Raw genomic sequence first — 21,540 nt, 5'->3', positions numbered from 1 at the left:
ACTCTCCCGGTCGAACTGCCGCAATGACCGAGCGTACCGTCTCCATCCGGAACTGGCGAACACTGAGAAATCTGTTGACCACTTTGAGGTCCAGCACCGGTCTGAACGACCCCCCTTTCTTTGGAACAATGAAGTAAAGGGAATATATCCCGCGGCCTACCTCTTCCGGGGGTACCGGTACCACCGCCCCCAGATCGAGCAGCCCCTGAAGAGTCATGCGGACCGCCTCTCCCTTGGCCGCCCCATGGCACGGGGACACCAAGAAAGAATCTTCGACGGGAGAGGCGAACTCCAACTTGTACCCTTCTCGAACAATGTCCAACACCCACTGATCCGACGTGATTGTGGCCCACTCCGCCCGGAACGCCGAAAGCCGGCCCCCTAAGGGAAGGGCGGAGGGAGCCAAGCCACCGTCATTGCGGAGTGCGACTTGGTGGGGTACGTGTTGGCTGACCTGAAGAGGGTTTCGTCGTACGAAAGGAACTCCTCTGCTGAAACCTAGGCCTCGACGCAGAGAAAGAACCACATGCTGATCTGAAGACTGGTTTACCAGGCCTGGACCGCCTCACATCTCTGAAGCGCGGTCTAGACGAGGAGGACCTCACCGGGGGCCTAGCCCTATCCTCCGGTAGACGCTGTGTTTTGGTATCCCCAAAATCTTTCACCAATTTCTCTAAGTCCTCTCCAAATAATAAACCTCCTTTAAAAGGGAGTCTCACCAGCCTAAGCTTGGATGCAGCATCTGCTGCCCAATGTCGGAGCCATAAGGATCTGCGCGATACCACTGACAGAGACATCTGTTTCACAGATGCTCGAATAATGTCATATAAGGAGTCTGCCAAATAGGCCAAGCCTGACTCCAAATCAGCCAGTTCCGAAGGGACAGAACCCCCGGACTCCATTAAATTATCGGTCATCCATTGTGACCACTGCAAACATGCCCTCGCCGCATACGAGCTGCAAATAGCGGCCTGTAAGGTAACCGCCGCTACTTCAAAGGACATTTTTAGTGAAGATTCAATCTTCCTATCCTGCGCATCCTTTAGTGTCACCCCCCCTTCCACCGGCAAGGTAGTCTTTTTCGTTACCGCTGCCACCAAAGCGTCCACCCTAGGTAACCTAAACTTTTCAAGTTCGGTCGGGTCAACCGGATACAGGAGCCGCATGGCCTTTGCCACTCGTAAACTGGCCTCCGGCGTATCCCATTGCGCCGAGATAAGCTCCTGCATGGCTTCATGCACCGGAAAGGACCTAGGTGGCTTACGCGTACCTGCCATCAGGGGGTTACCCGACACCTTAGCATCCTCCTGAGAGATATTTAAACCCTGCAAAGCCTTGGAAATCAAGGACGCCAGCTCCTCTCTATGAAACAGCCGGAGCGCGGAAGGATCATCAACTTCCCTGCCCGGGGGATCCTCTACCTCCCAATCTAAGACCTCCCCTTCCTCTAATGATTCAGGAAGGGAGAAAGGTGAAAAGGGAAGATGACCTTCAGCGTCCACGGTCGCGAGTCTGCGTTTCTTCGCCCCCTGCGACCGCCTAGGCGACAGTACAGGACCCGCAGACGGGCCGGCCTTAGCCCCGGTTAAACCCGTGGAGGTGGAAGGCCCCGGGAGGGACGGACAGGTCGCCTGCACCTACTGGGCCGACTGCGAGCCCTGTAGCAGAAATGCTTGGTGCAATAACATAACAAATTCCGGGGAGAAGGAACTCACCCCCAGTAAAGTTGAACCAGCCTGATCAATGCTAGGGCGCGCAGCCGCGCTGTCCCCTAGCGACCCCGGCTCCCCGACCTCCGCTGACCTCCCCTCAGCCGCGGAAGAGCCTTGCAGTCCCCCCGAGTCACCCTCGAGGCCCGGGGACGTAGACCGTGCCTCACTGACACGGGAGATGGCTAATTCACCCTCTTGCAGGAAGGCATCTTCTGCCGGTGTGTCCCCACACCCTGCAGAGCAGAAGCCTGACAGTGCTCTGCGCTTCCCACAGCGCGAGCACCGCTGAGCCGCCACTGCTGCCATCGCTAAAACCGGCGCTTCAAAAAAACTTTTTTTTTTTTTTTTTTTTTTCACACGCGCGGCCCCACGCCGCCGACCGCTGACTCCGCCCCCCCCCGCGACCGCCGGAACGAACACGAACGACCGACTGACTAAAGAGGAGGCAGACAGCAAACACAGTAACTCACCAACCGGTCCCCGTTCTAACTGCAGTCGGGTTACAGCTGGTAATCGCACTGCAAGCCACACAGCATGGCTCAGCACAAGCAGGAAGACGCTGTTTTGTGTTTTTTTTTTTTTTTTTTTTGTACTGGAATGAAGAACTCCAAGACGAACTTCCTGCAGTGGCCCAAGAACCCACTCAAACCAATGGAGGGGAGGGTGGAGAAGGGACCTGGGAGGGCCCAGGTGTAGCTCCCAAAGCCGGCACCGCTCAGCCAGGCACCCCTGTCCTACTGAAGAGACCGAGTCTCAACAGAGGAAGCCACAGGAACACCACCAAACCGGCCCCAGCCAGAATCCAGGAGCTAGTAGAGTAAGCTCCATTCCTGCTGGGAGATAGAGCAAAACTGAAGTAACAAGAGGAACACCAGGCTTTAAGGCCAACTGTTAATCAGTTCTCTATCTCCACCTGCTGGTCGATGTGAGCTATACCCACTAGTCTGGATTCATCTGCTGCTTTGCTATGGAAATGATAATTAACATTTTCTCTGCGTACAGCGTGCTTTGTGTTTTTAAAATTTTATTGTTGGTAGATCATTTTGACTTGGCCACAAAGGTAAGGGGGAGGGAGGGGAGCTGCTGAAAGAGTCTACCTTGACGTGGTTGCAGGCTTACAAATCTTTTGGTCAAAGAGTGCGGCGACAGAGAAAAGTATGTGTGTATTCGGCCCATGGAAGAAGGGGGGTCAGGGGGGGGAAGGGGTGCGTGGGGGGCCCAATAGGATTGCTCAGTAAGGGGCTCAGAAATTTCTGATGGCGGCCCTGCCTATATCCACATTCCAAAACAAACCATAATCCATTTTAATGGTATACAATAAAATACATGCTCTATTTCTCTATAATAAAAACATTCAACAAAAAATTAGAAGCTAAAACAGTAAAGGACTTCAAAAGAAATATTAGGTTCTTACCTAGATAATCTTCTTCCCTATAAACAGGAGCAGAAATACTGAACTAATTAGTAGTCACCAAGAAACTGTGAGTTTCCTTACAGAAGCTGCCAATTAGAGAATGACACAGAGAAAAAAATTTGTCCCCATCCCCGCAAACTGTCTGATCCCATCCGCACAAGCCTTGAATAGTTATGATTTTATATTGAACTTATTTTATTAAAGTATGGCACTAATGTGTAAAAAGTATAGCACTAATGTGTAAAAAGAAATAATATTCTGTACAATTGTCATTTTATAAACACAAAAAATACAAAGCAAGGATCTACAAAAACCCCGTCTCTCCTTCCCTTCACAAATATCCCCTCCACTATCGAGAAAACTGAATAAGCCAAATTATTACAGAATGCTACACAGAATACCGCAGTCACACCCGACAGGAATAGTTTTAGGAGAGTGCAACTAGGGCAACTGTCTCCTGGTCAGAGAGAGTGCTAAGCCAGCTAGAAGCTAAAGAAACACGGCCTAGGCTTTGCGGTTCCCAGTTATGTCTAACACCAGCTATAGCAGGATACATATTTCAAATTTGATATATTGTAATCACAAAATAGAAAATAAAACTATTTTTTTCTACCTTTTGTTGTCTCATAATTTTATTCTTTAAATCATGTTGGTCTCAGGCACTAGTCTCTGTTTTTTTTTGTCATCTCTTAACTCACTTGCCAGGGTCTCCTGACAATTTGACATTTCTTCTTTCTCCATCTTCTATCTCAAGCACAAATCTGGCATTATAAAGGGATAGAACAGCAAGAGGAGTCAATTGCTGTAATTTTTAGCTAAAAACAAGTGGTTTTGAGGGAGACATTTAAAATTAGATCAGGAAAATCCAAGATGGCCACCACAGCAGCGATCTTGTCCAAAAAAAGGCCTGGGGATTTACCCTGAAACTCAAAAAAGTCAGGAAAGGGCTTTTTAGAGATAGGGGGACCCAGTCTCTGGCTCTAAAAACAGCCAAATTTTGAACACCCCCCCCCGATTTTCCCCATAGGCTATTCCAGCTTGTACTCACTGCGTCTTGCTGGCGCTTGCCTGTGTTAGCCCTGCTTTAGTTGAATGGAATGGAGAAGACTTTCTGCCTCAGGACAGTCTTCCACAGGGCCAAATAACTTGATCTTTGGGCTGCCTGTTGGACCAAGCCTGACTGAGACCTGAGACCCCCATGCCACAACGAGGGGAAGAAAAAAAAATTGCAGCCAACCCCTTAAGCCCAATGAACTTTACTCTGGGGCCAAAAAGCCTGCGCTCAAGCCCGTGATAAATCAGGGTGTGAGCTAGATCCAAGGGAAATGGACCCGAGTTCTAAAAACTGAGTACAGGCTGGCTACACAGGTACACCTGAGGGTTGCCTTGCTAGCAGCAGACTACTCCCAGGCAGAGTTGCCACAAAATAGGGACCTCTGGGCATCGCAGCCTCAAAAAAGACAAATAAAAACCCCAAAACAATAAAAGTAAGCAGAGCAAATCAGAAAGAAACCTTCTCAATTCGCTTGCGGAAGAAAAAACTGAAGGTGGCTGTACAGCCCTCTGGGGAAGGAAGCAGAGTTGAAAGATGTAGATGACATCCTTCTGCAATCAATTCATGACCAGGGGTATAAAACCTATCATCCAGAACCCTATGCCCTTTGCACTAAAAAATGTGCTTCCTAATAAGCTCTGCTAGAAAGTAAGCCAGGAAGCACAATAATCACCTGAGACACCAAGCCATTCAACTGCTCGGAAAGCTGGCGCAGGCTTTCTGTTGAAGAAAGAGACCTACAAAAAGAGTAGAAGACAAAACAGCAAGTGTTTTAAAGTTGCTCATTTTAAGAATGACCTCATTCAAAACACAGTATCCCAACACCAGTCTCCTCAAACAAAGGAGGGCAAATCAGGGTGATCGCACTCACCCTCAAGTTTCAATATCATGTCAGCATACAATGGATACATCTTTTCTTAACGATGGTTAATAACTTCCAATAAATAAATAAGGGCCCCTCCCCCATCAAGCATGGTCCTCACCTCTAACCTCTAATTTTTCACTTGCATCTGCACCATTCTCAGACAGCTTCCTGCAGGCCCTGCCAGAACTGCATGCTCATATTTTAGATTGAAGCTGGCAGAAGATGCAAGTTAGAATGATTGTTTTTCTCCTGCCAGTAGAGGGAAAGGGGAAAAAAGAAAGCCACGAATGTGTGTATAAAAGAGAGGAGAATTACATGGAGAACATAGAGAAAAAATGTCAAGAGTGAATCTGCTGCCCCTCCCCCAGAAATCTTAATATTTACTAATGGATGTAGAAGGCATGGTGCTACATAAAAGACCAAAGCACCCATCACATAAACTGAAGCTGCATTATGGACAAGCATTAAATTACAACCCTATATGCTCCAACGACAAGATGCAGAAGATGAGAATGTAGAGTTATTCTACTAACAACTTTAAAATGAAATAGATCAAACACTGAAACAAGATCTACTGATTATTATGGGGGACTTCAATGCAAAAGTAGACGTACACCTGAAGATGCAGAGGTTGGAAAGCACAGCATAGGAGAAAGAAATGAAGCTGGGGATAACTTAGTATAGTTTTGCAAAATGAACCAACTGTCAATCATGAATACACATTTCCAACACCACAAACATGCCAGCATACATGGACCTCTCCAAATGGCATGTTTCAAAATCAAATTGACTACATCTGCATAGGACAGAGGTGGAAATCTGCAGTTTTGACTGCAAGGACTAAACCAGGAGCTGATTGTGGAAGTGACCATGAGTTTTTGGCATGCAAGATGTTTTGAAAGTAAAGCTTCGCAAGAAGAAAATCATTAGAGACCTCCCAAAATATGATATTGGATAAAACTAGACAACAAATTTGCCTGTCTTGATACAGGAGATAGAGACCCCGAAGTTATGGAATGACATCAAAACTGTAATTAATGATGAAGCTATAAAAACACTCCAGAAGAGAAAGAAAGCCAAGAAATCGCCTTGGATCTCAGAAGAAACCAGAAAAGTAGCAGAACAAAGAAGATAAGCAAAACGTATGACAATTAAACCAAGTGTTTCAACATCATGTTCGGCAAGACAAAGACCAAGATATTTAAAGGATATTTGTCAGAAAACTGAATCGGAACATGTAAACGGAAAAACCAGATTAGCATATCAGGAGGTTAAAAGCTTATGGAAAAAATTCCAGCCTTGATTGGGGATGCTTAAAGATGCCAATGGAATGATATTGAATGATCCAGAAAACATTAAAAAGAGATAGAAAGATATTCCAATTGAATTAATGAAAGGTTCAGAAGGTGTTATTGTGGTCCTCACTCGACTGTGTCAACAGATTTGAAAGGAGAAAGCATAGCCAACCGACTGTTCATTACTGTTCATTACTGTTCATACCTATACCGAAGAAAGGTGACGCTAAAGACTGTAAACAACTACAGAATGATTGCATTAATTCCTTGTCAGTAAAATATTGCTGAAAATAATACAACGAAGGCTACAATCATAAGTTGAGCAAGAACTACCCAAAGTTTAGGCTGGTTTCAGAAAAGGTTGAGGAACAAGAGACATTATTGCCAATGTTAGATGGAAATTGTAGAAGAGCAAAAAAATACCAAAAGCGCCTTTACTTTTGCTTCATCAACTACAGCATCATAAACTATGGAGAACTCTAGCACAAATGGGAATACCCAAACACATAACTCAACTGATAAAAAGACTCTGTGAAAATCAAGAAGCTGCAGTGAGAACAGAAAATGGCAACACTGATTGGTTTCCAATAAAATGTGGAATCAAGCAAGTATGCATCTTGTCACCTTACTTGTTCAAATTTTATGGTGAAGTCATCTTCAGAAAAGCAAATTTGGAAATTTGGTTTCAAAATTGGTGGGCAAAATATAAACAATCTGCGCAATGCAAATGATACAATGCTCATCACCAGCAGCAAAGAAGACATGCTGTATCTACTGAGAAAAGTCAAAGCCGAAAGTCATAATGTGGGATTAGAACTGAACATAAACAAGGCAAAGATCATGAACATGGAAAATAATGAAGATTTTGAGCTTGAAGGTGTTAAAATAGAAGTTGTAAAGGATTTCAATCTCCTGGGCTCTTTTATAAAGAAAGACACAACTAGCAGGGAAGAAATACTCCACAGAATAGCACTTTGGTTGTTTTTCAATGAAAGCTCTCAACAAAGTATTCAAAGGCAAGGAAACAACACTCCAAACGAAGATCAGACTTGTTCATGCACTCATTTTCTTAGTGGTCAATTATGGATGCGAAAGCTGGACACTACGGAAACAAGACAGAAAGAAGATTGACTCATTTGAGCTTTGGTGTTGGAGAAGGATTTTATGTGTGCCGTGGACCGCCAGAAGAACAAACAAATTGATTCTGGAAGAGATCAAATTGGCTATTTCACTAGAAGCCCAAATGATGAAGTTATGACTGTCTTATTTTGGTCATACTGTCAGAAGAGAAAGATTATTGGAAAAGGACATCATGTTTGGAAAGATCGAAGGAACCAGACGAAGAGGGCGACCTGCAATCAGATGGCTGGATACGTTGACAACAACCATGGTGATGATGGTGATTGACCTTACCAGACTAGCAAAAACCGCTTTCTTTTTAGATCTGTAATTCATCAAATCGCTAGGACTCAAGCACAAGTGATGGCACCTAAGAAGAAGATTCTGAATCTACCACAAACTCACTAGCATCTAGAGTATGTTTGCAAGCCACCAATTAGGGGGAAGAAAACTAAGAAGTATTTGCTGTTTGGAGAAGGCAAAACCACTGTTTCTTGGTCAGTTTAATATGATAACTTTTACTTTAAATGAAGAGATATTTCTACTAGATCTTAAGAAGACTTGTACGAAATGCCCCATCTTTGAAAATTCCAGCTCACCTGTACTTTTATACCACAAATTGACCGGTAAACTCTAGAGAAGTTTAGCAGTACCAAGTAAATTTCGGTTCCGAGCAGGATTGAGAAATGGAGCTCCTCTCCCAACTATTAAGCAATGCTATTATGTACCAGTCAATAACTCAGATCAGTCACATTCCAGAGATTTTCCTGTACCCAGTCAGATTTTACCCTAGAGGTAGCTGTGTACACAATTTTAAAATATCACGTTTATAAATAAAAATAACCAAAAATTGTACTGAAATAATAATAATAATAATTTATTTATTTATAACCCGCTATACCTTAACAGTTCAGAACGGTTTACAACAAAGAGAATCTGCTAGACGCAGATGAAATATAAATGGAATTATATAACTAGCGTGGTTGGGTTTCTTTAGCCAAAATTGTCATACAAATAAGATTTCACAGATTTCCTAAACAAACCAAGATCGAGGTTAGAACATAAGAATAGCCTTACTGGGTCAGACCAATGGTCCATCTAGCCCTGTCTTCATAGTAGCCAATCCAGGTCACAGGTACCTGGCAAAACACCACATAGTAGCAACATTCCATGTTATTGATCTAGAGCAAGCAACGGCTTCCCCCATGTCTGTCTCAACAGCAGACTATGGACTTTTCCTCCAAGAACTTGTCCAAATCTTTTTTTAAACCAGCTACATTAATCATTCTTAGCACATCCCCTGGCAACGCGTTTCAGAGCTTAACTATTCAATTGGTTTTTACTCACCTGTTCACATCTGAGGTGTTTTTGTGGTCATCATTGTCAGGCTTCTGTATAATAAAGCACAAGACAGTTAGGCCCTGATTCTCCAAAGTGCGTCCCGATTTTAGGCAGCTGTAGGCGTCCTACAGCTGTCTAATCAGCCAATCGAGATGCACGTTTTTTTAAAAAATGCTCCCCAGGCAGGCTGCCTATATTGAAGGCGCCTCCAAGAGCCTAGGGAGACCCGCAAGACGCCTAAGCTCGCCTTAGGCGAACCTAGGCGGCCCTACGCGTCTCCGTAGTAGAGGAAGAGACGCTTACAATGTAGGCCAACAAAATGCTGGTCTACATTGTAAGTAGACGCGGCCGCTATACTTATTGCAGCAAGGGATCTCTCTGCCACTATAAGTATAGCGGGCCGCGGCCCCCTGTCCGATTGCAGGCAGGAGGGTGCCCAAAACCTCATGCCGAAAGATGCTCCCCCCCCGACACTACCCCCTCCAACACTACCGACCGCCCCCCCCCCGAAATTACGGATCTCCCTCCCACCCCGACATTACTGATCTGGCAGGAGGGTGCCCAAACCCTCCTGCCAGAAGATGCCCCTCCCTAGAGCCTGGGCCTAGAGCCTGGGCCAATCAGGCCTTAGATTAAGTGGGGATGGGCGGACCCGCTATGCCTAAGGCCTGATTGGTCCAGGCTTCTAGAGCCTGGGCCAATCAGGCCTTAGGCTTCGGCGGGAAGGGGCGGGCCCGCCTCATTTCGACGAGGCGGGCCTGCCGGCTGGACGGGCAAGACCCGTCTGGCCAAAAGAAAAGGTTAGTTTGGTGGGGGGGAGGTTTGGGGGCTGTTAGCGTGGGGGGGGGAAGGGTACGTCTTCAGGCAGGAGGGATTGGGCACCCTCCTGCCAGCGATCGATATTGTCGGGGGGGAGGCATCTTCTGGCAGGAGGGTTTGGGCACCCTCCTGCCAGCGATCGGTAGTGTCGGGGGGGGGCACCTTCTGGCAGGAGGGTTTGGGCACCCTCCTGCCAGAACGATAGTGTCGGGGTGGGAGGGAGATCAGTAATGTCGGGGGGGGGGGGGGCGGTCGGTAGTGTCGGGGGGGGGGAGCATCTTTCGGCTTGAGGTTTGGGCACCCTCCTGCCTGCAATCGGACAGGGGGCCGCGGCCCGCTATACTTATAGCGGCAGAGAGATCCCTTGCAACAATAAGTGTAGCGGGCCGTGTCTAATCTAACCCGATTCTCTAACCAGCGTCTGTAACATGGACGCCGGTTACAGAATCGGGGTTTAGTGTAGGCCCGATTCTGAATAGGACACCTCTCCCGGGCGACCTATACAGAATCAGGGCCTTAATGCCTAACTTAAAAATCAAACTGTGCCTGCTGCAGAACGATGAAAAAGGGAATTCTGAACAGTGCAGACACTAAACTTCAAAGACTGAGATAGCAAAGAATGCAGCATGCGTCAGACTAATGGTCATTGAGTTTGTCATTCTGTTTCCAGAAGAAAGTAATCCTGGTCACTTGAAGGAAATACCTATTGCATCCATTTCCTTTTATTCTCTCTGAGCACTAATGAGTAGTGTTCCTCAAGCTTACCTGGCTAATTATTAATGGACCTCTCCTTCGGCAAACTTATCCAACCTTTTTCTTTAGACCCATGTACCAGCTTTGAACAAACTCTCTGGTAACACATTGGACCAAGCTTAAGAGGGCAAAAACCCTGTTCATCACACTCTTTATACAGTACAACAGGACAGAAACTGGGCTCCAACAATGAAAAAGAACAGAGCTGAGATCCTGTCTACCACCCAATGTCTGAACCTTGGGCAAGTCACTCAATCCTCCTTTGCTCAATATGGGCTGTGCATTCTCTGAAGCATGACCACCATAACTCTATAAAAGGTACTTTGACTTTGTACAGTATCATGTAAGCTAAACTAATTTTGATTATTTCTCTAAATTGAAGGGCTATAGAAACCAGACATCTCTTTAGGTCAATGTGCTGCCCTACTTGAGATGAAGTCATGAACAGTGGAGTACTTATGATGGGCATAAATTTACAACTTATTTCATCATTCAGGAGATAGTAACCAGTTTAACGATATCACACTCAAAGCACAAGAACAGTGTGTTAGGGCAGAGGGAATGCTCAGATTGGTTACTGAACCTTTGAAAAAGGTATGCAACTTACACAATCATGATAAGTCAGGCTGGTGCTGTTAGACAACATAGTCGCATCTTCAACACTTGGATCCTCAGGATCACCATCCAGCAATGCCTGTTCCAAAACACCAAACCATAGGGGTCAGAATCTTTACACAGAAAAGAAGGGCAATATTTAGCTACATGGGCAACCTACAACGTGAGACATTAACTTAAATAGTTTTACACTATATGTATATTCAGTGGCAGTACTGCTGAATATGCACATATAACAACTTGGGTCAAACAAATTAGACATTTCAAATTGATACCTGTTATTTGTGCAGCCCACCTAGACTTTAATTTAGATGTTTACCTGCTGAATATTGCCACTAATGTGTACAAACTATATATCTAAGTGGTGCCGCCATCAGAACACCTCAAACCATGCCCCCCCTTTTAGAGAAGATAATTGTTTATATATCCAAAATTATCTATCCAAGTGGCCTGAATTTAAAAAACACACTTATCTATCCCACTCAATACATAAAGACATAATTCCCCTACTCAGCTATGCCGCTATCTCCAATTCAATTATTCCCACCCTGCCCACTCCTTCATGTATCTAATTACAGCCCAGTTAAGAATGCCTTAACAAATGAGTTTTCATGCATTTCTGAAACAAATCTTTGCATGTCCTCAATTCCTTTGGAAGAGAGCTTTACCATACTGGTGCTATAAATCAAGAAAGCTTTTCCCTCTCTTACCAAACCTCTGCCCTTTCCAAAGCCAACAATAATTCTTTATCATTGACTGGAGCTGCCTCTTGGCACACAGATCTCAAGTATATATCTTTCTGATAGTTAGGACATAATCAATTTGAGACTTTAAAGGTAATCTTGAAGCACGGTTATACCTACGCTGACTCTAATGAGAGAAAAATTGGGATGGGTATGTGAAAGATACAGGCTTTCGGCCCTGTTGACTAGACAATGGCAGCAATATTATGCTATTTGGGGGAGATACCTGGAAATAGAGGGATTGGATGTGGGGAGTTCGGCTGTCAGTTGAATTGCTGGCACTGGAATGGACTGGGGCATTGGGGGTTTGTCTTATTCTGGTTCTGTGCTTCTATTTGTTCGATTCTGTTCTTTCTTCTCCTTCCTTTTCCTAGGGTGCTTTGACGCCCATTAGGGAAGATATCTGGTTTAAGGGGGGTGGCGGTTGTTATATGCTGTTACCGGAGGGATGGGGGTGGGGATGACATCAGTGGGTCTTGCTGTTATTCAGATTGACTGACTGTGCTGTTTTTGTATTGTGCTACTGTGTTGCTGTGAGGTTATTTGTTATAAATAAACAATTTAAAAAAAAACAAAAATTCAGCTCATGCTTTCACCAGGTGGCCTGGATCTAAAATACTTGCTGCCATACCTTAAAGACTTTGCAACCATCTAAGTGCTCTCTGCAGTAAACCAAAAAGTAATAAGTAACAGTAATGTAATCAAGACAGCAAAAAGGATTGTACTACAATGACAGGTCAAGGGCAATTATATAATAGATTGCATATGTGAAAAAGGTGCCCAAAACAGACATCTATATGCCTTGATCAAACAGGCATGCAGACCTAAACCTCGCAACTCATAAATTTTGGAGAAGATTTTCTGTATGCACATACAGCCATATTTGATAAAAATGTGTATACACTAACTCTGCCCCAACTATACAGCACAGTTACTTACCGTAACAGGTGTTATCCAGGGACAGCAGGCATATATTCTCACATGTGGGTGACGTCATCTACGGAGCCCCGATGCGGAAGCATTTTCAAGCAAACTTGATTGAAGATTTAAGTTTGCTCTGCTGCTCCACGCATGCGTGCCTTCCTGCTCCACTAGGGGGTGCATCCCCTCGTGGTCTCCAGTTCACTTAACTAGCCAAGAAGCCAACCTCGGGGAGGTGGGTGGGTTGTGAGAATATATGCCTGCTGTCCCTGGATAACACCTGTTACGGTAAGTAACTGTGCTTTATCCCAGGACAAGCAGGCATGATATTCTCACATGTGGGTGACCTCCAAGCTTACTGCAGAGGGATGGAGGGAAGTTGGCAATTTAAGCAAATAGATTTCGCAACACCGATTGGCCGAATCGGCCATCGCTTCTGGACAGGGAGTCCAGACAATAGTGGGAGGTGAAGGTATGAACCGAAGACCATGTGGCAGCCTTGCAGATTTCCTCAATAGGTGTTGACCTGAGGAAGGCTACGGAGGCTGCCATCGCTCGGACTTTGTGTCCCGTTACTCGACCATTCAGCGCGAGACCAGCCTGAGCGTAGCAAAAGGAGATGCAATCGGCCAACCAGTTGGACAAGGTGCGTTTGGAAACTGGGTGACCTAACCGGTTTGGGTCGAAGGACAAAAACAGTTGTGGGACTTTCCGGTGTGGCTGAGTGCGTTGGAGGTAAAAGGCCAACGCTCTTTTGCAGTCAAGAGTGTGGAGCGCCACTTCTCCGGGGTGAGAGTGGGGCTTGGGGAAAAACACAGGTAAGACAATGGACTGATTTAGATGGAAATCAGACACTACTTTAGGTAGGAACTTTGGATGGGTGCGGAGTACCACCTTGTCGTGATGGAATACCGTGAAGGGTGGGTCCGCTACCAGGGCTTGTAGCTCACTAACCCGCCGTGCGGACGTGAGTGCAAGTAGGAAAATTACCTTCCAAGTGAGGAATTTTGGATGGCATTTGTCTAGGGGCTCAAATGGAGGTTTCATTAGTTGAGCCAGAACCACGTTAAGGTCCCAAACCACCGGGGGAGGTTTGAGAGGGGGGTGGACGTTCAGCAGGCCCTTCATGAAGCGAGTGACTAAGGGATGGAGCGAGAGGGCTTTCCCTTCCAGGGGCTGATGAAAGGCCGCAATCGCACTGAGGTGTACTCGAATGGAGTTGGTCTTTAGGCCGGAATGAGATAGTTGAAGTAGATAGTCAAGGACCAGGGGGACGGGGACCGACACCGGGTCCTGGCTGTGGGAGGAGCACCAGGTTGAGAATCTGGTCCACTTTTGGGAGTAGCAGGTTCTCGTCGAGGTTTTTCTAGAGGCCTCCAATATCTCCTTGACTGATTGAGACACGGGGAGAGCAGTCAGGGGGAGAGAAACCAAGCATTCAGATGAAGAGATTGAAGATTGGGATGTAACAGTGAACCCTGACCCTGTGACAGTAGAGAGGGAAACAGAGGCAGAGGCAGTGGATCTCTGACACTGAGTCGAAGTAGAAGGGAAAACCACGGCTGGCGTGGCCAGCGAGGGGCAATCAGGATCAGGGTGGCTTGTACCGTTTTCAGGTGGATAAGCGTCCGCAGTATCAGAGGGAACGGCGGGAACGCGTACAGGAACCTTCCCTCCCAATCGAGGAGGAAGGCGTCGGCCTCGAGCCGGTCCGGGGAGTATATCCGGGAGCAGAAGAGAGGCAGCTTGTGGTTGTGAGGGGACGCGAACAGGTCTATTTGAGGCGTCCCCCACCGTTCGAACACTCCTCGTAGGGCCTGAGAGTGTAGTGACCACTCGTGTGGCTGGAGGAGGCGGCTGAGTCTGTCCGCCAGGCAGTTTTGTTCTCCTTGTATGTACACCGCCCGAAGGAAGGTGTTGTTGGAGATTGCCCATTTCCAGAGGCGCAGAGCTTCCCGGCAAAGGGGCCAAGATCCTGTGCCCCCTTGTTTGTTTACGTAGTACATCGCTACTTGATTGTCGGTTCGGATGAGAACCACTCGGTCGCGGAGCAGATGTTGGAAGGCTACTGCTGCGAGGTAGATGGCCCGAAGTTCTAGCACGTTGATGTGGCAGCGTCGGTCTTGTGCTGACCACATTCCCTGGGTGCGCAGGCCGTCCAGATGGGCTCCCCAAGCGTACTCCGACGAGTCCGTGGTGAGTACCTTGCTGTGGGGTGGGGTGAGGAAGAGCAAACCTTTGGAAAGATTTGAAGAGTCGGCCCACCAGCGGAGCGATCGTTGCAATGAAGGAGTCACTGTCACTGAGTGGTCGATCGGGTCCCGGTCTTGACGCCATTGAGACGCCAGGGTCCATTGAGGGATTCTCAGATGGAGGCGGGCGAAGGGTGTGACATGGACGGTGGAGGCCATGTGGCCCAGGAGGATCATCATCTGTCGGGCTGATACTGAGGTCAGCCGAGAGATCCTTCGGCTCAGACTTACTAACGCCTCCAGGCGCGGAGGGGGGAGGAAGGAACGGAGGCGAACCGTGTCCAGCGTGGCCCCGATGAACTGTAGGGATTGTGAGGGGCGTAGTTGAGATTTTGGGAAGTTTATTTCGAACCCCAGACTTTGTAGATAGGTAATAGTCTGTTGGGTCGCTGAGATAGCCCCTTCTTTGGACGGGGCTTTGATTAGCCAGTCGTCCAGGTAGGGGAATACCTGGAGGCCCTGGGAGCGTAAGGTTGCTGCTACCACCACGAGGCACTTGGTGAAGACCCGAGGTGATGATGCTAGTCCGAAGGGGAGGACTCGATATTGTAGGTGCCAGTCCCCTACTTGGAAACGCAAAAACTTGCGGTGAGCGGGGTGCACTGGGACATGTGTGTACGCCTCCTTGAGATCGAGGGAGCAGAGCCAGTCGCCCTCGTCGATCAGGGGGTAGAGTGTTGGTAGTGAGAGCATCCGAAACTTTTCCCGTACCAGGAATTTGTTGAGGCGTCTCAAGTCTAGTATTGGGCGTAGGTCTCCCGTTTTTTTCGGTACCAGAAAGTAACGGGAGTAGAAGCCCTTCCCCCGTTGGTCGGGGGGGACCTTCTCCACTGCTCTCAGGCGAAGCAGGTCTCGAGCTTCGGAGAGGAGTAGAGGTAGCTGAGTCCTGTTGGGAGGGCAATTCCTTGGGGGGTTGTCCGGGGGAATGGCCCGAAAGTTGAGAGAGTACCCTGATGAGATCACGCCAAGGACCCATGCGTCCGTCGTGAGTTGTTCCCAGCGAGGGTAAAAGGCTTTGAGTCGACCTCCGATGGGAAGGTGGTCTGGGACTATGGCGGAGGGGGCCCGCCCCCTTCCGCGTGTCCCGTCAAAAGGACGGGGATGGTTTGGTGGTCGCGGGCGGTTGGGACTTGGGCATGGCCCTGTGATGGGCTTGCGGACGTCTGGGTGGGGGCCGCGAGAAAGCAGGGGTGGACTTTTGTGGGTAGCGGCGCGGAGGGGCCCTGTATGGCCTGGGCGCTGGCGGTTTGGGCTTTTGCCGGACAAGGGAGGCAAATGAGCGTTCATGTTCGGAGAGGCGTTTTGTCGCCGCCTCGATAGTGTCATCGAACAATTCCTTTCCCACGCAGGGGAGGTTTGCTAACCGGTCCTGTAAGTTGGGGTCCATGTCGACCAGGCGCAGCCAAGCTAGTCGGCGCATGGCGATAGCGAAGGCGGCTTCTCTGGAGGAGAGTTCGAAGCCATCGTAGGCTGCGTGGAATAGATGAAGGCGCAGGTTGGAGAGGGACTCTAAAAGCAGGCCGAACGTTTCCTGTCGGGAGGCCGGTAGGTCAGTCTCAAAGGCTCTCAATAGTCCAATGAGGTGTTTGAGGTATGATGTGAAGGTGAAAGTGTAGCTTTGCACCCTAGAGGCCATCATTGCGTTTTGGTATAGTCTCCTGCCGAACTTGTCCAGGGTTCGGCCTTCCCGGCCTGGGGGTACCGCTGCTGAGACACGGGACGGGTGAGCCTTTTTCAAGGAGGATTCCACCAGCAGCGATTGGTGGGAGAGCTGTGGTTGCTCGAATCCCGGATAAGGTACTGTGCGGTACTTGGCCTCCATTTTGGAGGGTACGGCCGTGACCATGTAGGGGGTCTCCAGGTTCCTGAAGAAGGCCTGTTGGAGTACCGGGTTAGGTGGTAAGCGGAGGGACTCTCTGGGCAGTGATGGCATATCCAGCTCCGCCAGGTACTCCTTAGAGTATCTGGAGTCGGACTGGAGATCTAAGTCCAATGCTTGGCCCATGTCTTGGACAAAGCGAGTGAAGGATGGGCGAGATGTCCCCGGAGCCCCGTGCGGGGTCAGGGAACGAGACCTTCGCCGGGTGGAGAAGGATAAGGAGGCTTCCCTCGAGTATCGAGGTTCATGCTCTGATCCATGCTCCGAGGTTGGGGAAGCACTGTGAGAGTGTTCCGGGGTTGTCGATCTTCGGCGTCTCGAGGGGCCCCTCGGAGACGATGCCGGGGTTAAGGGTACCGATCGATGTCGGGTTGGTGACCTCGATCCGGACTCCCTCGGAGAATGCGTCCGAGGGGGAGTTCGGAGGATACGCGGGTTGGAGAGTGATAACTCAGCCACCCTTAGTGGTCCTGTACGAGGTGTGGGGGAACGGCCTCGTAGGGTTGGTGAACCTCGGGCCTTCTTGGAGGTACGGCGGTTCGAGGTTTCTGTCGTTCTAGCCCGACGTTTTGCCCCTCGGCGGTCCGCAGAGGGGGAATGTCTCGGGCGTCTCGGCGAGGAGTCCGAGGAGGATGGGATGCGGCGAGGATTGCGCACCTTTCCTCGAGGTTGTTCGGTGCGAGGCTCAGGTTGGTCTGGCGCATTCGAGGTCGAGGCCGATTGAAACTGGGCTATTGCAGCGGACAGCTCCGACGTGATCATCGCTCGGAGTAGGTCCTGGAAGACGGGCACGGACAGCATCGAAGGCATGTCCCCTGCCTCTGTGCGCTCCACCGGGGGCGACCTCGTATCAGAGTATTCCCGTGTGGTGGAGGCACGGCCCGAAGGCTTGGAGGGCTTAGGCGGGGCTGTAAGCATGGGGCTTCCGCCATGCGTCGCCGTTGTCCCCGAGGCTGGCTTCTTCGCTGTTACAGAACCTGAAGAGGGAAGAGGGGACTTACCCGGAGCCGAGGCTTTCTGTTGTCCCGAGGACTTCGGGGTCGAGTCTCGAGGCGATGCCGAGGTTTCCGGGGCCGAGGTCAAGGCCGGGGCCGAGGCCAGGGCCGACCTCGAGGCCGAAGTGGGGGGTTGGTCCGGGGTGAAAAGATCCGCCATGCGGGCTTTTCTTCGGCGGAAGGCCCGGTTTTGGAAAATAGCGCACTGGGGGCAGGAGTCGGTTGGATGAGTCGCCCCCAGACAAAGGATGCACCGGCGATGCGGGTCTGTGAGAGAAAGAAGCCGCTCGCACCGGGTGCACTTTTTAAAGCCGGTCAAAGGCCGGGACATTAAATCGAAAGTAGCCGCGGCTTGATTAGCCACGCGGCCACGGGGACCCGGAAGCCTCCGGGTCGTTGAAAACGAAGCAGGAATCAAGTAAAAAGGTAAGGAATTCGCGCACAGCGACTTAATCGTGAAAAAACAAGAAAAAATCGCGGTGCTAGAAGGCAGTTGGGGCAGAGCCTGAAAAACACGTCTTCTAGGCTCGCGGAAAATTTTGAACTGGAGACCACGAGGGGATGCACCCCCTAGTGGAGCAGGAAGGCACGCATGCGTGGAGCAGCAGAGCAAACTTAAATCTTCAATCAAGTTTGCTTGAAAATGCTTCCGCATCGGGGCTCCGTAGATGACGTCACCCACATGTGAGAATATCATGCCTGCTTGTCCTGGGATAACACTGAAAATATCTGCATATGGTATGCATATCACTACATACAATCTTTCAGCTGAACAATTTTATAAGAGCTATTTTACACAATAAAAACATGCTTTACATACAGAAAATGCCTGACAAACAACTCCAAAAAGGGAAATTCTCTAACTAGGCGCCTGTGGTTAGGCACCCCTTTGCATGCAAACATACACTAAAAGTAGCTCTTACACACATCAATGCCCTAAATGCTATTCTATAAAGGTGTGCAGGCTAATGCATATAGCATAAACATAACATAAAATTGCATAGAACCTTGCAGTTCTAAGAGGTTTACAAAAAACAAAAATACCAAAAATACAACAGTTATGAGTTTAAGATGAACCTTAATTGCCTAAAAACCTGGAAAACAAATAAGTATTCAAGTGTCTCCTAAATTCTAAATAAGTAGATGAAACAATAAACAACTGCTTAAAATCCTTGTCCCAAATAGCTGCTTGATATGAAAGCATATGTTCATGGTACCTTTTAAACTTGCAACCCTTCACCGATGGATAAATAAATAAAGCATGGGTTTTACGAGAATATTTTTGAGTGGAAGCTGTAAATAAATTGATCAAGTACAACTTGACCCATCAGGACTCTATAATAAATGCAGCCTAGCTTGAAAATAATATGTGCCTCAATCGGTAACCAATGTAATTCCCGAAACAAGGGGGAGACGGTCAAACTTTTTCAGTCCAAAAATAAGTCTACCTGCAGTGTTCTGTATAATTCGCATCCTAGAAATAGTTTTTTTTAACACCTGCCAAACAGACAATGTTACAATAGTCAAGATGACTCAATAGAATGATTGGACTATTAGTTTAAATGCCGAGAAATCGAAATATGCTCTGAGAGTGCATAGTTTCCATAAAATGTGGAAACCTTTGCATACTATCGAATTCACTTAGGTACACAATTCAAACAATATTGTAAGATGTGCCAATGTTGGGTTATGCAAGTATTCTATAATGGAATCTGGATGCCCAGCTTCCCATGCAGCATCAGGGTACTAACAAGAGATGCCCACTAACAGAAATGCCAACATAGTGTCTAAGCTGCTGGATAACTCCATTTCACAAACGAAACCAACCTGACAGCTGCGATGTGTTAAGGATTCGGGAATTTACTTAGATGCAGACCTAACATTCATAAAAACATGATGGCAGATAAAGTCCAAATGGCCCATCCAGTCTGCCCATCCACAGTATCCGTTATCCCTCTCTCTAAGAGATCCCACATCCTAGGCTTTCTTGAAATCAGACACAGTCTCTGTGTTCACCATCAATTCCAGGTCTCCAGACACAGTCTCTGTCTCCACCACCTCTCCTGTTCCAAGCCATCTACCACCCTATCTGTAAAAAAGTATTTCCTTAGATTACTCTGGAGCCTATCACCTCTTAACTTCATCCTATGCCCTCTCATTCCAGAGCTTCATTTCAAATGAAAGACTTGACTCATGTGCATTTATATCACCTAGGTATTTAAACATCTCTATCATATCTCCCCTCTCCTGCTTTTCCTCCAAAGTATACAGATTGAGATCTTTAAGTCTGTCCCCATATGCCTTATCACGAAGACCATGCACCATTTTAGTAGCCTTCCTCTGGACCGACTCCGTCCTTTTTATATCTTTTTGAAGGTGCGGCCTCCAGAATTGTACACAATATTCTAAATGAGGTCTCACCAAAGTCTTATACAGAGGCATCAATACCTCCTTTTTCCTACTGGCCATACCTCTCCATCTGCACTCTAGCAATCTTCTAGCTTTCACCGCCACCTTTTCAAACTGTTTGGCCACCTTAAGATCATCACATACAATCACACCCAAGTCCCGCTGTTCTGTTGTGCACAAGTTTTTCACTCCCTAAACTGTATCGTTCCCTCGGGATTTTGCAGCCCAAATGCCTTGATCCTTGCATTTCTTAGCATTAAATTTTAACTGCCAAATTTCAGACCATTCTTCAAGCTTCGCCAGGTCTTTCTTCATGTTATTCACACCATCTGGGGTGTCTATTCTTTTGCAGATTTTGGTATCATCTGCAATGAGGCAAATCTTACCTAACAGCCCTTCAGCAATATCATTTATAAAAATGTTAAAAAGGAAGCAATGTGGACTGGCTAATAGGTACTCAAAAGGGATCAGCCTGTCAACTACAGACCGAATTCTCAAGCAGGCAGAGCTCCAAATTTGCTTCAAATGCGAAAATACCCGCAAAGGAGACAAAACTATGTCAAATTTAAAACAATAAAATGAGGAGACAGCTGCAGTCATGCATGATGAAGGAAAAGACTGTAGAGGGCGTTAAACTGGTCTGTGAAGTACACTGGAGGCAGAGTGAAAAATCTGGAGTGGATTCCTTCTGCAGCATGTGAATATGGGGAAATAACCCTATTGTCTAGAACAGAGGTGGGCAACTCCGGTCCTCAAGGGCCGGAATCCAGTTGGGTTTTCAGGATTTCCCCCAATGAAAAGTGCATGCAAATAGATCTCATGCATATTCATTGGGGAAAACCTGACTTGATTCTGGCCCTCGAGGACCAGATTTGCCCACCCCTGGTCTAGAATGTTTCATCTATTGCACTAGAATAAGAAATTTAGGATTTTGTTTGAACTTTATTAATTGGGAGGCATTCTGTTTTATTTGTATTCTTATTTTGAGGTGGTTGCATTGTGTACACTGGCAATCTCTTATATTGCTGTTATTTTGCTTCCAATTAAAAGACCTCTAAAAATTCAAAAAATAATGAGAGATCCCTTAGTCTGTATTAATGGAAACTTGTTCAAAAGAAAACTACCGTATTTTCACGCATATAACGCGCGCGTTATACGTGTTTTTACAAACCGTGCATAGCCTTGCGCGGTATACGCGTGAGCGCGCTATATAAAATTTTTTTTACATAGTTCCCCCCCCCCGACGCACCCCCACCCTGAAGGACCGCTTGCACGCACTCCCACCCGCACCCCCACCCTGAAGGACCGCTCGCACCCCCACAGCCTCCCGACCCCCCCATCATGTAGAAGCTCC

The 21,540-nt window shown here is 47.6% G+C and overlaps 1 protein-coding gene across 6 annotated transcripts in view; it reads right to left on the bottom strand.

The window, feature by feature from the left end:
- GOLGA2 (golgin A2) overlaps positions 1 to 21,540 on the bottom strand; it is a 126,859-nt gene that overhangs the window by 90,815 nt on the left and 14,504 nt on the right. For 4 of the 6 annotated variants that reach the window (XM_033960576.1, XM_033960578.1, XM_033960580.1 and 1 more), the window contains 3 exons: positions 10,980 to 11,066; positions 8,807 to 8,850; positions 4,854 to 4,917 (listed from right to left, as the gene is read on the bottom strand). In XM_033960576.1, the coding sequence (XP_033816467.1) occupies positions 4,854 to 4,917; positions 8,807 to 8,850; positions 10,980 to 11,066 (195 nt within the window). The remainder of the gene's footprint in view (positions 1 to 4,853; positions 4,918 to 8,806; positions 8,851 to 10,979; positions 11,067 to 21,540) is intronic. The other 2 variants (XM_033960577.1, XM_033960581.1) reach the window with 1 other exon arrangement.

The sequence above is a fragment of the Geotrypetes seraphini genome, chromosome 10 (genome assembly GCF_902459505.1).
Source record: "Geotrypetes seraphini chromosome 10, aGeoSer1.1, whole genome shotgun sequence".
Taxonomy (NCBI): domain Eukaryota; kingdom Metazoa; phylum Chordata; class Amphibia; order Gymnophiona; family Dermophiidae; genus Geotrypetes; species Geotrypetes seraphini.
Note: the sequence above shows the minus strand (reverse complement) of the source record. Positions and strands in the feature narration are given on the sequence as shown.